This window comes from Lethenteron reissneri, chromosome 16 (assembly GCF_015708825.2).
Source record: "Lethenteron reissneri isolate LAM-NWPU_2019-01 chromosome 16, ASM1570882v1, whole genome shotgun sequence".
Taxonomy (NCBI): domain Eukaryota; kingdom Metazoa; phylum Chordata; class Hyperoartia; order Petromyzontiformes; family Petromyzontidae; genus Lethenteron; species Lethenteron reissneri.
Window position 1 is genome coordinate 5,538,599 of NC_083794.1, and position 12,033 is coordinate 5,550,631.

The 12,033-nt window shown below is 49.0% G+C and overlaps 1 protein-coding gene across 1 annotated transcript in view; it reads right to left on the reverse strand.

The window, feature by feature from the left end:
- The window catches only part of SCFD2 (sec1 family domain containing 2), a 131,215-nt gene extending 120,693 nt beyond the window's left edge, over window positions 1-10,522 (reverse strand). The window contains 2 exon segments of the mRNA XM_061552229.1: window positions 7,957-8,131; window positions 9,134-10,522. Coding sequence (XP_061408213.1) covers window positions 7,957-8,131; window positions 9,134-10,205 — 1,247 coding nt within the window. The 5' untranslated portion in view covers window positions 10,206-10,522.
- Window positions 10,523-12,033: the final 1,511 nt, after the last annotated feature.

The window sequence follows — 12,033 nt, forward strand, 5'->3', positions numbered from 1 at the left end:
ACTTCGTTGAGCTATCATTTGTGGCCAGGTCGCTTCTGAAAAAGAGCTGTGGAGCTCAGTGGGTCTTACTTGGTGAAATATAAATAGTAGTTTTCAGTTACATAGTTTTATTTGTCACGACACAGGCTGGCGATTCCATCCTAGAGGCCATTGTTTTTTCTTTTGTTGTAGTTGCTGCTTCTATTGTGGTGCATGCAGTCTCTAGGTCGACTCAGCCTCAGATGAGCACCTGGAGCAGTGTGTAAACATCGCCACGAGGGAGACAAAGGCGGCCGGGCGTGGTGCTGCACACGCACCCCTTCGTGTGCCATGCCGGCCTTCATCGGCGCTACTCGCTAACAGCACTTGCCTCAACAGTCTGTTTAGGCATATACGGGGATTACACGAACTAATTACATACAACAATGTTATTATTCGATTCTCACATGCATGTAATGTGAGACAAATACAACACGTAATTAGATGCGTGCAGTTACGTGTGTGTAATGCGACCATAACAATTGGTTTTCATCGATGATTCAATGCATCATCACATACCCAATATGTATGTACCCATGCACATTCATCCATGTTCTGAACTTGTATAGATATACGTATCTATATATATACACGCACAGACACGTGCACACGACAGTGTGCGCACATGTGGCACAAATAAAAATTGAGCCTTGCCTGATGTTTTGGTGGGCCCACATCAGATAAATCCCGCAGAGTTAATTTAAACTGTGCGGAAACCCATTAATCATTCAATTACAGCGGCCAGCATTGGCAGCACCCGATACGGCCGCTTTTGAATGAGCCAGATCGGTTTTGCTCCGCACGTGTCTTAGGGATTGTAATGAATGGACGCGGCACGCTTCCCGGCGTGCTGCGCCGAGAGGGAGCGGAGAGGGAGCGTGCACTCAAAACCCTGCACTCGATTCCCAGCCAAGCTTGACGTCAGCAGCAAGTTGGTATCCGATGCCGGTCTGGACCCTCCCCTAAGGTCGACTCGGCCAGCGCCGGGGTGACAGAGGTGTGCCGGGCACGCGCCGGTGTTGCACACGCAACTTGTACACCACGACGGTGGAAGTAGCCGGGCGTGGTGGCGCGTGCCGACATTCCACTGCTTCGAAGGCAAGCGTTGGTGCATCACATAGATCAGTGTTCTTCATGGCTAGGCCCGTGGGCCCGCTGGTAGCCCCTGGTGGCCTTTAGTGCGGCCCCTGACATGCGACCCCCTACACAATACACAAACGTGTAAACACCCCCCATCATCAGCATCGTGCTGCTGTCAAACCCAACAATGGTTTCAAATGTGTGGGGGCCCTCACACTGACGATGTCTTATCGACGAAAGTGGGCAACCCCCCCCCCCCCGACCCTCTGGAAATTAGTGAAGAACACCGACGCAGATTCACGATAATCCCACCGAGCTCTATCGCCCCGAATCACAAGGAGCATCGCAGCATCTCCCTTGGCGTGATTCACGCCGCATCGCGCCGCACGATTTTCGTAGCAACGTCCATGAGATTTGGGGAATGCGTGAGGGCAGCAATGTGGGAAGATAAGCAATCAAGAGGATGCGATGCATTTGCGATGCATTTGCGATGCATTTGCGATGCGTTTGCGATGCGTTTGCGATGCGTTTGCGATGCATTTGCGATGCATTTGCGATGCATTTGCGATGTATTTGCGATGTATTTGCGATGTATTTGCGATGTATTTGCGATGTATTTGCGATGCGTTTGCGATGCGTTTGCGATGTATTTGCGATGTATTTGCGGTGTATGTGTGTATTTTGAAATTATTTTGCTCCATACGTGGCCAACCGCGCTCTCCGGAGGAGGGGATATATAAGGACAAAAGTGCAAACACACTTCATACAAAGGCAAAAAGACAAAGATCCTCCATATAGCCTTAACAGACTGTTGCGGCAAGTGCTGTTAGCGAGTAGCACCTAGGAAGGCCGGAAGGGCACACGAGGCAGTGAGTGGCCAGTACTACGCCCGGTCGCCTTTGTCTCCCCAGTGGCGACCTTTACACACCGCACCAGGTACTTATTTGAGGCCGAGTCGACCTAGGGGAGGCCCAGCACCAGGTCACATAATCGTCACCGGTGTTGGCCGTGAGCGGGAATCGAACTCGGGTCGCCGGGTTCGCAGCGCAGCGTGCTAACCGCTCCCCCCTAATACATATACACAGAAACACATGCGGACACGTGCACGCACACAGGTTAACCACACGCGCAACCACATGGGGGTGCACTCATAAAAGGCGCGCAAGGTGCGCAGCGTGACCCATCATCAACACGGGAGACATACGGTGCTCCGTGCGTTCGGGGACGAAGATGACCAGGGGATGGCAGTTCGTGAAGCGGGTTTGCGAACCCGTTCGTGTGGACCTTAAGGGGTTCTCAAGAGGTGCGCAACGATGTTAATTAAGACCCCGGGGCCGGCCCAGGACACGCTGGCGGGTCGATGTCGCTCAGCTGGCCTGGGAATTCCCCAGGAAGAGCTAGAGTCTGTCGCCGGGGAGGTCTGGACCGCTCCACTCAACGCACTGCCGCCACTACCCTCACCAGGACAAGCGGACTGAGAAACGAACAAATTAATATTGCAGTGCAGGAAACTACCTAAAAATACTTGTAGAGATTGCTCTCTTGGATGAATAAATAACAGTATTCTTGCACTGGACAAATCACCCAGAATCCATCCAATCTCATCAGATGCTCAGAAGCTAAGCAGGTTTGAGCCGCAAGAGTGCTTGGATGGCTTGCCATAGGGCTCGTGGTGCAATGTGGTGCACAGAAGAGGGGAGTGCAGAAAAATCCATTGTTGTGCCGTACTTCTATGTTCCCGCATCAAAGTTCTCTACGTTTAAATCCCGCACTGACCAGCGTGGTGAAATATGGTCAAATAGCCCCCCGTGACCAACACAGTGCGGGGGAGGCCCCCATCCGCCAGTGTGCTTTAGTTCACCGGAATAGGCGTTTGCTAACACTCGTCTGGGGGGGGATCTCTGTGTGTGTGTTTGTGTGCACATGTCACATGTCCAGACAGGTACATGTGCACGCTGGAATAAAGTATTTATAGATATCCGTTTAAAACGTGAGCATGTGTTTATCACTTTTTACATCGCAAGGCATGGCTCGAACGGTGAAATAACCCCCCCCCCCCCCCCCAACCGTATGAAAGTTACAAATCATCTGGGACTGGTGCCTCGGAGGAAAATCAAGCCCCGAGCAAAGATAGGTTTTGTCAGCCACTAACACTCATCACAATTGCAACCAGATGGCCGAGCGAGTGGGAGAGCGGGCTTCAATAAACCGTGTTAGGGCCACATTCCCCCTCACCCCCAGCTTGCGCCCAGCATCAAAGGCCACCCGTCAACAGTGTTTGGTCTGCACTAATGTCAACGCGACAAACCTCTGTCGCGAGACAAGCCGGGCAAGGCCAGTGCACTAAACGAGCCTCGGACGTACACGCCGAACACGGACGTAATTTTGTTAATCTGTCCAAACGGCGCAGTGGTCAGAGGGCTCGGCAAACAACCAGAAGGTTTCGTGTTCTAAATCACTGCTCATCCCGTTAGCGGTTGACACAGTGAGTACAACGATGTGAGAAGTCAACGGTGATTGTTCATCTGCCTGGAGAATACGAGATGGGTGCCACTTTGCGGGAAGTCAACCGCGGGCGACCCATGGATCGAATGCCCAACTACCAGCCCCGCCGTCACGGGAACGTGGAATTCCCTTCCTGGCTCGGAGCTTGCCAACGGAGGGCGAGCGCTAACCCAGCTGCTCGTACGGCCAAGGTGATGTATCAACCGGAATGCTGGAAAGCGCTGGATTAAAGACGTGCCGTTCGCAACAACCGTGGGCCAACTTATAAAGGGACTGTCGGCACCAAACCTACAATATGAGGGGCCGTGGGTTTTTCGAATGAGCCGTTACGCTGAACCATTTGTTTTTTGTTAAGATTTTATTTAATAAGTTCTACCCCGAGGTCATATCGTAAACAGGCCAGGGGTCAGTTACAATGGCTAACTGTGTGATTTGTAATCAATTGCAATCGCGGTGTAATTGTAAGTTCGGCTAACGATGCTGCTATAACCGCGATTAGAATTAAAGCTCAGGTCTAATCGTAGCGGTGCTTTTTCTCGTTTGCCCTGCCCCATCCAACCATTGCCGTCTTTGTGTTGCGTTGCTCAGGGGTAATGATAATATAATTATTCGTCTGCTCTGTGGTGTTTTTCATCCTCTCTTGAACTCTGAGAAACAAAAAGGGACACAATTGAGGATTTAAATGAATGCGCTTTAAACAGTGGACTTGAACAGCGTCGTCTGTGATGGCTATGGCGATGTCGCACAACTGCAATCCAGAGTTGGTGGAACACAAAGAGATGGAGCCACAATAGTGTGCACGTGACCCCCGGACCCACAAGGCTGTGTTTATCAAACCTGTTTGGCCCGCGGCCCAATCAGTCGCTGCAAACATTTCCACGGACCACCCCCACCACTGGGGACAAAACGCATTCGCTTATCTCTATAAATACCACTCGTGCTAAATTATTCATATTACCGGAAGATAAAAACATGTTTTTTTAAACGCAGCTATAAGGCGTTTTTTTAGGAGGGGGTGCGGGGGGTATTTAGGTGTGAGGGTTAGGGTAGTTTAATCAGGGTAGTTTACCTAGCTTCATTTTAAAATGCAATATTAATGTCCGAAACAAAAGGTACAATAAACGTTGTCACCACTGTCCGGATCAAGCTGCGTTTTGAATCACAGCCACCGGCGGACCACCTGGTGGGAGCGGCGGATGACACTCTGAGAACCTGCTGGACGGAGCACAGCAAGTTGACATGCGGCAACGGCCTTACGGATTCAAATGCCGCCTTGCACCTGCGACGCATGCATCGAATCACGTTTCTCCGAACAAATTAGTTTCAATGCGTGTACGCTGCCAGAGATGTGCGCCATTGAGTTCATGGACAGAAGAAGACTGATATTCATATTCTTAGGTTTTTTCGGTAAAGTCACGTAGGTAAAAAAATTTAAATTAATAAAAGTAAAATAAAATAAAAATCACGACGTTTCGGAGGCAACACAAGCTCCGAAACGTCGTGATTTTTATTTTATTTTACTTTTATTAATTTTAATTTTTTTACCTATGTGACTTTACAGAAAAAACCTAAGAATATGAATCCTTGCAATCACGAAAGCTTCAAATCTAGAAGAAGACTGAACAAACAAGATGGACAATGCCAACGAGAGAGTAGGAAATAAAGAACAGGGAATGGATTATTTCATCGAAGAGTGACCCCGGATCATGACAATTCATGAAATATTTAGCAGGAAGATAGGGGGTGCTGGGGAATGGTAGGAATAGATACATGCCAAAAAGTTGGGTTCAAGAAATTCGATTCCTATATTGCAATTTGATCACTAATGTAACTGTTAAGAATGCTGTACCGTAGTAGGCCTAAATACCGTGTTCCGAGATGAGGTGAATTGGACGACATGTATGTACATGTGTACATCTATGTTCACAGCCCGTTGCCAATCCACTGCCGGATGAGGGCCTCTCCATGTCTTGGGGTTATTTGACCATACTTCACCATGCTGGTCCATGCGTATGCAGTACATGGGGACATAGAAGGGCCATACAGCATCGGATTTTCCTGCACTGCCCTCCGCTGCCCATAGCGTAGCACTGACACCCAAGCAGAGGAATGCGCCGACAACCGCCGGAATGCTACGTTTGAATCTAGGCGTAAGGCCGCCCTCGATCATGAAACCGGGTTTCCCGAGATCTTCCTTTTCTCTCCTGCCTATGACTGAGTTCCCCTCTCTCTCTATATATAATACCGTTCCCCCCTATTTCTGCGCAGGCAAAGAAATTAAAACAAGTGTTGGCGAGAAGAAAACCAAGCACCACAAGGGGGCAAACTTCCCATACTCCCAGAGCCGCAGAAATGCCCTGCCTCTTCCGAACTCTTCTGATTCCTGAAATGTACAAATACGTCATGGGTGTGAAGCAGGACATGCAGTGGTGCATGCACTGCGCTATGAGCCCGGGCAACTAGAGTTTGATTGCCGGCCACTGCTAACATCGAGTTAAACTAAACGAAACTCACTTCTATTTTACCAGGTAAGACCCACTGACCTATGTAGCATTTTTTAAGAAGCGACCTGGCCACAAATGGTAGCCCAACGAAGTGGCTTATCGTGTGGAAACCTATTCCAGCCAAATACTCTAAATGCATGATTATAAATGTGGAGGGGAAAACCGGAGACCTGGAGAAAAATACAAAAAACCGGAGGACCCAGAGAAAATACAAAATTTTGTTGTTTATCTATATATATAAAAGGGAAATTTGTGAATGTGTGTCTGTTCCAAATGTTTAGCGTACTTCCCGATATGCAACAAACTTGAAATTTGCCATGTGGGTACTTTCCAGACTGTACACCATGCACAAATTATAAAGATAGACTTTGGTATTTTTTTTTTGGGGGGGGGACGCAATAATGCATATATTTTGCACGGCAAGTGAGCTGTGACGTCACATCTGTCACGTGACCCGCGCATGTGGAAACGTAACGCAGTGTAGCGTAGTGGTTAGCACGCCGCGCTACGAACCCGGCGACCCGAGTTCGATTCCCGTTCACGGCCACCACCGGTAACGATTATTTGAACCGGTCCTGGGCCTCCCCTAGGTCCACTCAGCCTCAAACGAGTAACTGGTGTGGTGTGTGAACATCGCCACTGGGGAGACAAAAACGGCCGAGCGTGGTGAATCCAAGTCCCGGGCGAAGCCGGGTAGTAAAGCTAGTTTTGGATATAGGCCATCTGCATATAAAAAGGTGCGGCCCTGTAATTTCATGCTGGTACCACTGCTGGTACCACTGCTCTAGTGAGCCCTGTAGACATGCTAAACAATAACATCGATTCTTAAATTATCTTGTATGTGTGTTGCACTTCTCTCGCACAGCTCAAGGCTCAAGGCGCTTTACATAGTTTAAAAGCGGTCCAAAAATACAGTCGTTTAGACGGCAGGGGCGTGCAAAGGCTGAGGAATGAGTGACCATAACAGAGGACGCACGGGGGTCGTGAAAGGGCTATAGGGGAGGGACGGAATGGAGTGGAGGGGCGAGGGGAAGGAAGAGGAAGGGAATGGGTAATGGAAAAGAGGAAAGGTTTGAGGAACAAGAGGAGGTTAAGGCGGGGTACTGCTTAATATATAGGGTAAGTTAATTCCAGCGGTAGGTAAATCAAGACTGAAAACTCATTTATTTAGAACTGATTTTTGTGTTTAGTTTGTTGTTCTTCCCTAGCACCTCCGATGAACACGGTTGGCTACGTACGGTGCGAAAGAAGTTCAACGTACTCATACATCTTCTTGGTTTTTTGGGTAAAGTCACGTAGAAGGGAAGTAATAAAATAATAAAAATAAAACATAATAAAATAATTATCACGACGTTTCGGCCACAACGCAAGCAGCCCTTCCCACCTTCCAACCCAGCAGCTTAAATATACGCTCCAAGCGTGGTGGTGTTTCATTCAGACGCTATCTCCCCGACAGACCTGGTCTTCACCTGAGGACGGCTACTTGCGTTGTGGCCGAAACGTCGTGAGAATTATTTTATTATGTTTTATTTTCATTATTTTATTACTTCCCTTCTACGTGACTTTACCCAAAGAACCAAGAAGATGAATCCCTGCAGTCACGAAAGCTTTAAATCGTACTCATACATTTTGGTAATTTTCTAAATCGGACAATGACACTGGCACACGAGGCACATACTTTCTTGAATAGCACGATGGAATCATTGACGTCCACTGTGAAGTGCACGTCGCTGATTGTTCATACTGCAGCGTTAACTGTCGTGGCTGCCAGGCTTGAAGCGTCAAGCCCCCGCTCGATCCGCGTCACCGCCACCGCCACCGCCACCACGCCGCGTGCGTGCCCTCGTACCTGGGCTGTGCCAGGCAGCCTGGCGCGAGCACCTCCCTGGGAGGAACGCCTCCGTCCCGACGCAGCGCCGTCAACGCGGTCATGTTGACCGCCACGTCGCTCGGCACCCCCGGCAGGCGCGGCAGCACTCCCAGAATCCTTTCTGCCAGGCTGTCGCCGTGGTGACCCACGGCTCCTGCGTACGCACGTGACGAGAATGAATGGAACCGCACGAACCAAGTCAAGTGGAAGTGGTTGGCTATGTACGGTGTAAAAGAAGTTCAACATATATGCATCATTATCAGTCACGATCAATCCCACTGCTGGATGAAGACCTCCTCAAGCCCTTTCCATTGGTGGCCCTAAGCCAATGGTGTAAACTACACATGCTTATGATGGAGGGGGTCTATGCTTAGCACAATGACTGTTGACTTTTCACAATGTGAGATTTTTTTTTATCCTATGAGCAAATGGCTGAGTTGATCACCGAGTCAAGCGTTTGATCCACGTGTCACCTGCATGGATTTGAACCCAGAATTTGGTAAAAAAAATCGATAATGTTTACGAACATGTACTTATGGAAACAGCATCAATGACGTGAAACTGGATAATTAATGTGCAGCGTTGTGGAACGCAATTGCACGAATGACGCTATATAAAATGAAATTAGTATTAACTGCTCAATAATGTTGTTACAATATTATGTTGTTACAACATTATTGAGTTCATTCCCGATCTTCGCTCGATCGCCTTGTGGGACAAGTCAGCAGTCGGCGCAGTCCGCATTTCTCGCAATGAGACGAGCCGATTCCACCGTCCCACGCGCTGCGTGCAAATCGACGGGAGGAATTCTAGACTTGAAGCTTTCGTGACTGCAAGGATTCATATTCTTAGGTTTTTTTCGGTAAAGTCACGTAGGTAAAACATCAAAATTAATAAAATAAAATAATATTTTATTTTATTAATTTTGATGTTTTACCTACGTGACTTTAAAACATCAAAATTAATAAAATAAAATAATATAATATTTTATTTGATTAATTTTGATGTTTTACCTACGTGACTTTAAAACATCAAAATTAATAAAATAAAATAATATAATATTTTATTTTATTAATTTTGATGTTTTACCTACGTGACTTTACCGAAAAAACCTAAGAATATCGACGGGAGGAGCCTCAGCCTCGGCAAATCTCACCCGCCAGGTCCAGCGTCCTGTCCACGAGCACCAAGGAGGCTCGGCCGGTGGCGGCCTTCCTGCGGGCACGCGTGGGAGGCAGCGAGGCCAACTCGATGGCCAGCAGGCGACTCGTGGGGCCCACGGCGAAGCATTCCTCCCGCACGCCGAGATGCCTCAGCGCCGAGTCCAGCCACCAGGCGAGGAGGCGTAGAGACGAGGCGTAGGGCGCGGGCAACGCCGAGACGTCCACGTCGTTCAGACTTTGCTGCTTCTGCTGCTGTTGCTGCTGCGGCTGCTGCTGCTTGACACCGCGCCTGCTGCCCCTGCCACCGGCCAGCCCGCCCGGATGCAGCAGCAGGTCGCTCGGCACGAGCGGGAAGAGCGAGGCGGAGGCCGGGGCGAGGACGACGCCGCTCGCCAGCGGGCAGAGCGCGATGCCGGCCGCGTGGAGGACGCGTGCAGTGCAGTCGGCACCACCACCACCACCACCAACGCCACCACCACCGCCACCGCCGCCACCACCACCGCCACCACCACCACCGCTGCCGCTCATCCACTGGCGCAGGTGTTGCTCGAGGAGTTCGAACAGCACGGGCCGGGGCTCGCCGTCTGCTGCTGAGCTTGAGGCTGCTGCTGCCGCTGCTGCTGCTGCTGCGGCACCCAGTCCCCCTCCTCCTCCTCCACCTCCACCCTGCTGCTGCTGCTGCTGGAGGAGGTCAAGGTGCGCGGCGTGGCTCACGGACGTGAACACGACGCAATGGTGGACGCCGCCGACAGACACCAACACGTCCCGCAACGACGCGGCCACGCGGCCTCCGAGCAGCACGGGGGAGCTGAGCGCGAAGACAACCTTGGTCGGCTGCTGCTGATGCTGCTGATGCTGCTGGTGGACATCGTCCCTCCGTCCTGGGAAGGCCCTGAGGGCCGCGGCCCCGGCTCGCCAAGGCCCCGCGTCCCCCCCGGCTCCGCCCGTCCAGTGCAGCGACTCGGCGCTCGCCGCGTCCACGAAGACGGCGGCGTCCCGCGCCTCGGACAGCACGAGGCGCCAGCCGGACAGCGCCAGGGGAGAGAGGTCTCCGGCGGCGGACATCGCAACAATAACAACAACAATAACAACAACAGCAGCAGCAGCAGCAGACGGCGGCGAATTGAAGCCGGCGCGTGTAACAGACGCACGTGTCACCACTACCTCCTGTTGTGCAGCGTCAATCGGAAAATGCGATTCTGATTTTTAACAACAAGATGCGGTTGACAGCGTGCGCTGGGGGCTTGTCGTTGCGTCGTATAACGGGTGTAATGGCCGACACGGCAGTAAAGTTGTTGTTGTTGTTGTTTGTTTGTTGTGAAGTTGAACTCGAATCGGACGTGGCTCCCCGCTGTTCGTTGTTTACAGTGCGCGTGGCGTGACGTCACGCGGCTTTGCATTACCTAGAGCGGATAGGCGTGCGCCCGCCGCTCATTGGTCGGAGGCGACGGCGAGCCGCGTCGTGATTGGTCGAGGCGTCGCTTTCGCGGCCAATGGGAGGGCGAGATGCTGCGTGTGTGTGGTAGGGATTTGAGTGACGCACGCTGATGACGACGTCGGGAGAGACCATTCGCGTCGTGGGGGTGGCGATGCACGTGAACTTGGGGTGAGAGATTTTTAATAATTTTGATTTAAAGCTTTCGTGACTGTAGGGATTAATATGCTTGGTTCTTTCGGTAAAGTCACGTAGAAGGGAAGTTATAAAATAATATTTTTTTGTTTTATTTTTATAAATAAAATTTAATTTTGATTGTTGTATAAAAATAATAAAATAATAATAAAACATTTATCTTTATAAATAAAATAAAAACAATTATTGTTGGATAATTTTCTTTTTTAATTATTTCCATTCTACGTGACTTTACCGAAAGAACCAATAATATGTTAATTATTGTTTTTTTTCACAAGTGTCGATTGGTATTAAGGGAATTAACTGAAGTGTTTATATAAGACGCGTTAATTTGTAAGTATTGTTAAAATATACGGTACATCAAATGTACTTCCAAATAATGTAATGACCTCGTATGTAATACCGTAGCAAGTGCTGTTAATGCATATCCATCATGATAAATACATTACTGTGATATTGACTTAATTACATATAACATTAATACCTTTCTAGATTTGAAGCTTTCGTGACTTCAAGGATTCATACTCTTAGGTTGTTTCGGTAAAGTCACGAAGAAAAATAAAAATAATAAATTAATTAATGATAAATAACAATAAATCAATTAAAGACGGAGACTTGTGTTGCCTCCGAAACGTCGTGATTTAATAGATTTATTTTCATTTATTGTTATTTTATTTTTATTATTTTTTACCCACGAAAAAACCTAAGAACATTAATACCGTATACCGGTAATGGGAAGGGAAAAAAACCCGGCTTTAACGAACCTATTGCAAGTGCCGTAGTGGTGAATGAACGGCGTTTAACAATACCGTATACAAAACAATACCGCGTTCCACGTGGCAAATGAAACTCATTGCGATTACTCCGCTGCATCGTCGGTCATGCTCGATCAACAGCTGCTGGATGAACTGTTCCCTCCAATCGATTGCACTCACACGGCCATGCGTCAGATCCCACCCGGGGGAGCCACCAGCTGTGATCTCAAGTTCAAGTTCATTGATTAGGTGTAGCCCTCTGAGCCATTCGGCCCTTGAATCGGGTGCAACCGCAACAAACAAAAAAACAAAAACATGAACAAGAAAACATCTTAAAGTGAATATGTGACTGAGTGCAAACAGAAAATCCAAGAAAAGACAGCAAAATATTGCAGAAAAAGCACCGTACACCCACGCTGTGTGCAAAAATCCCAGTGGGATGCAAGTCAAACAACAACAACCATAAGACAACTTAGATGAATACTCTTAGGTTTTTTCGGTAAAGTCA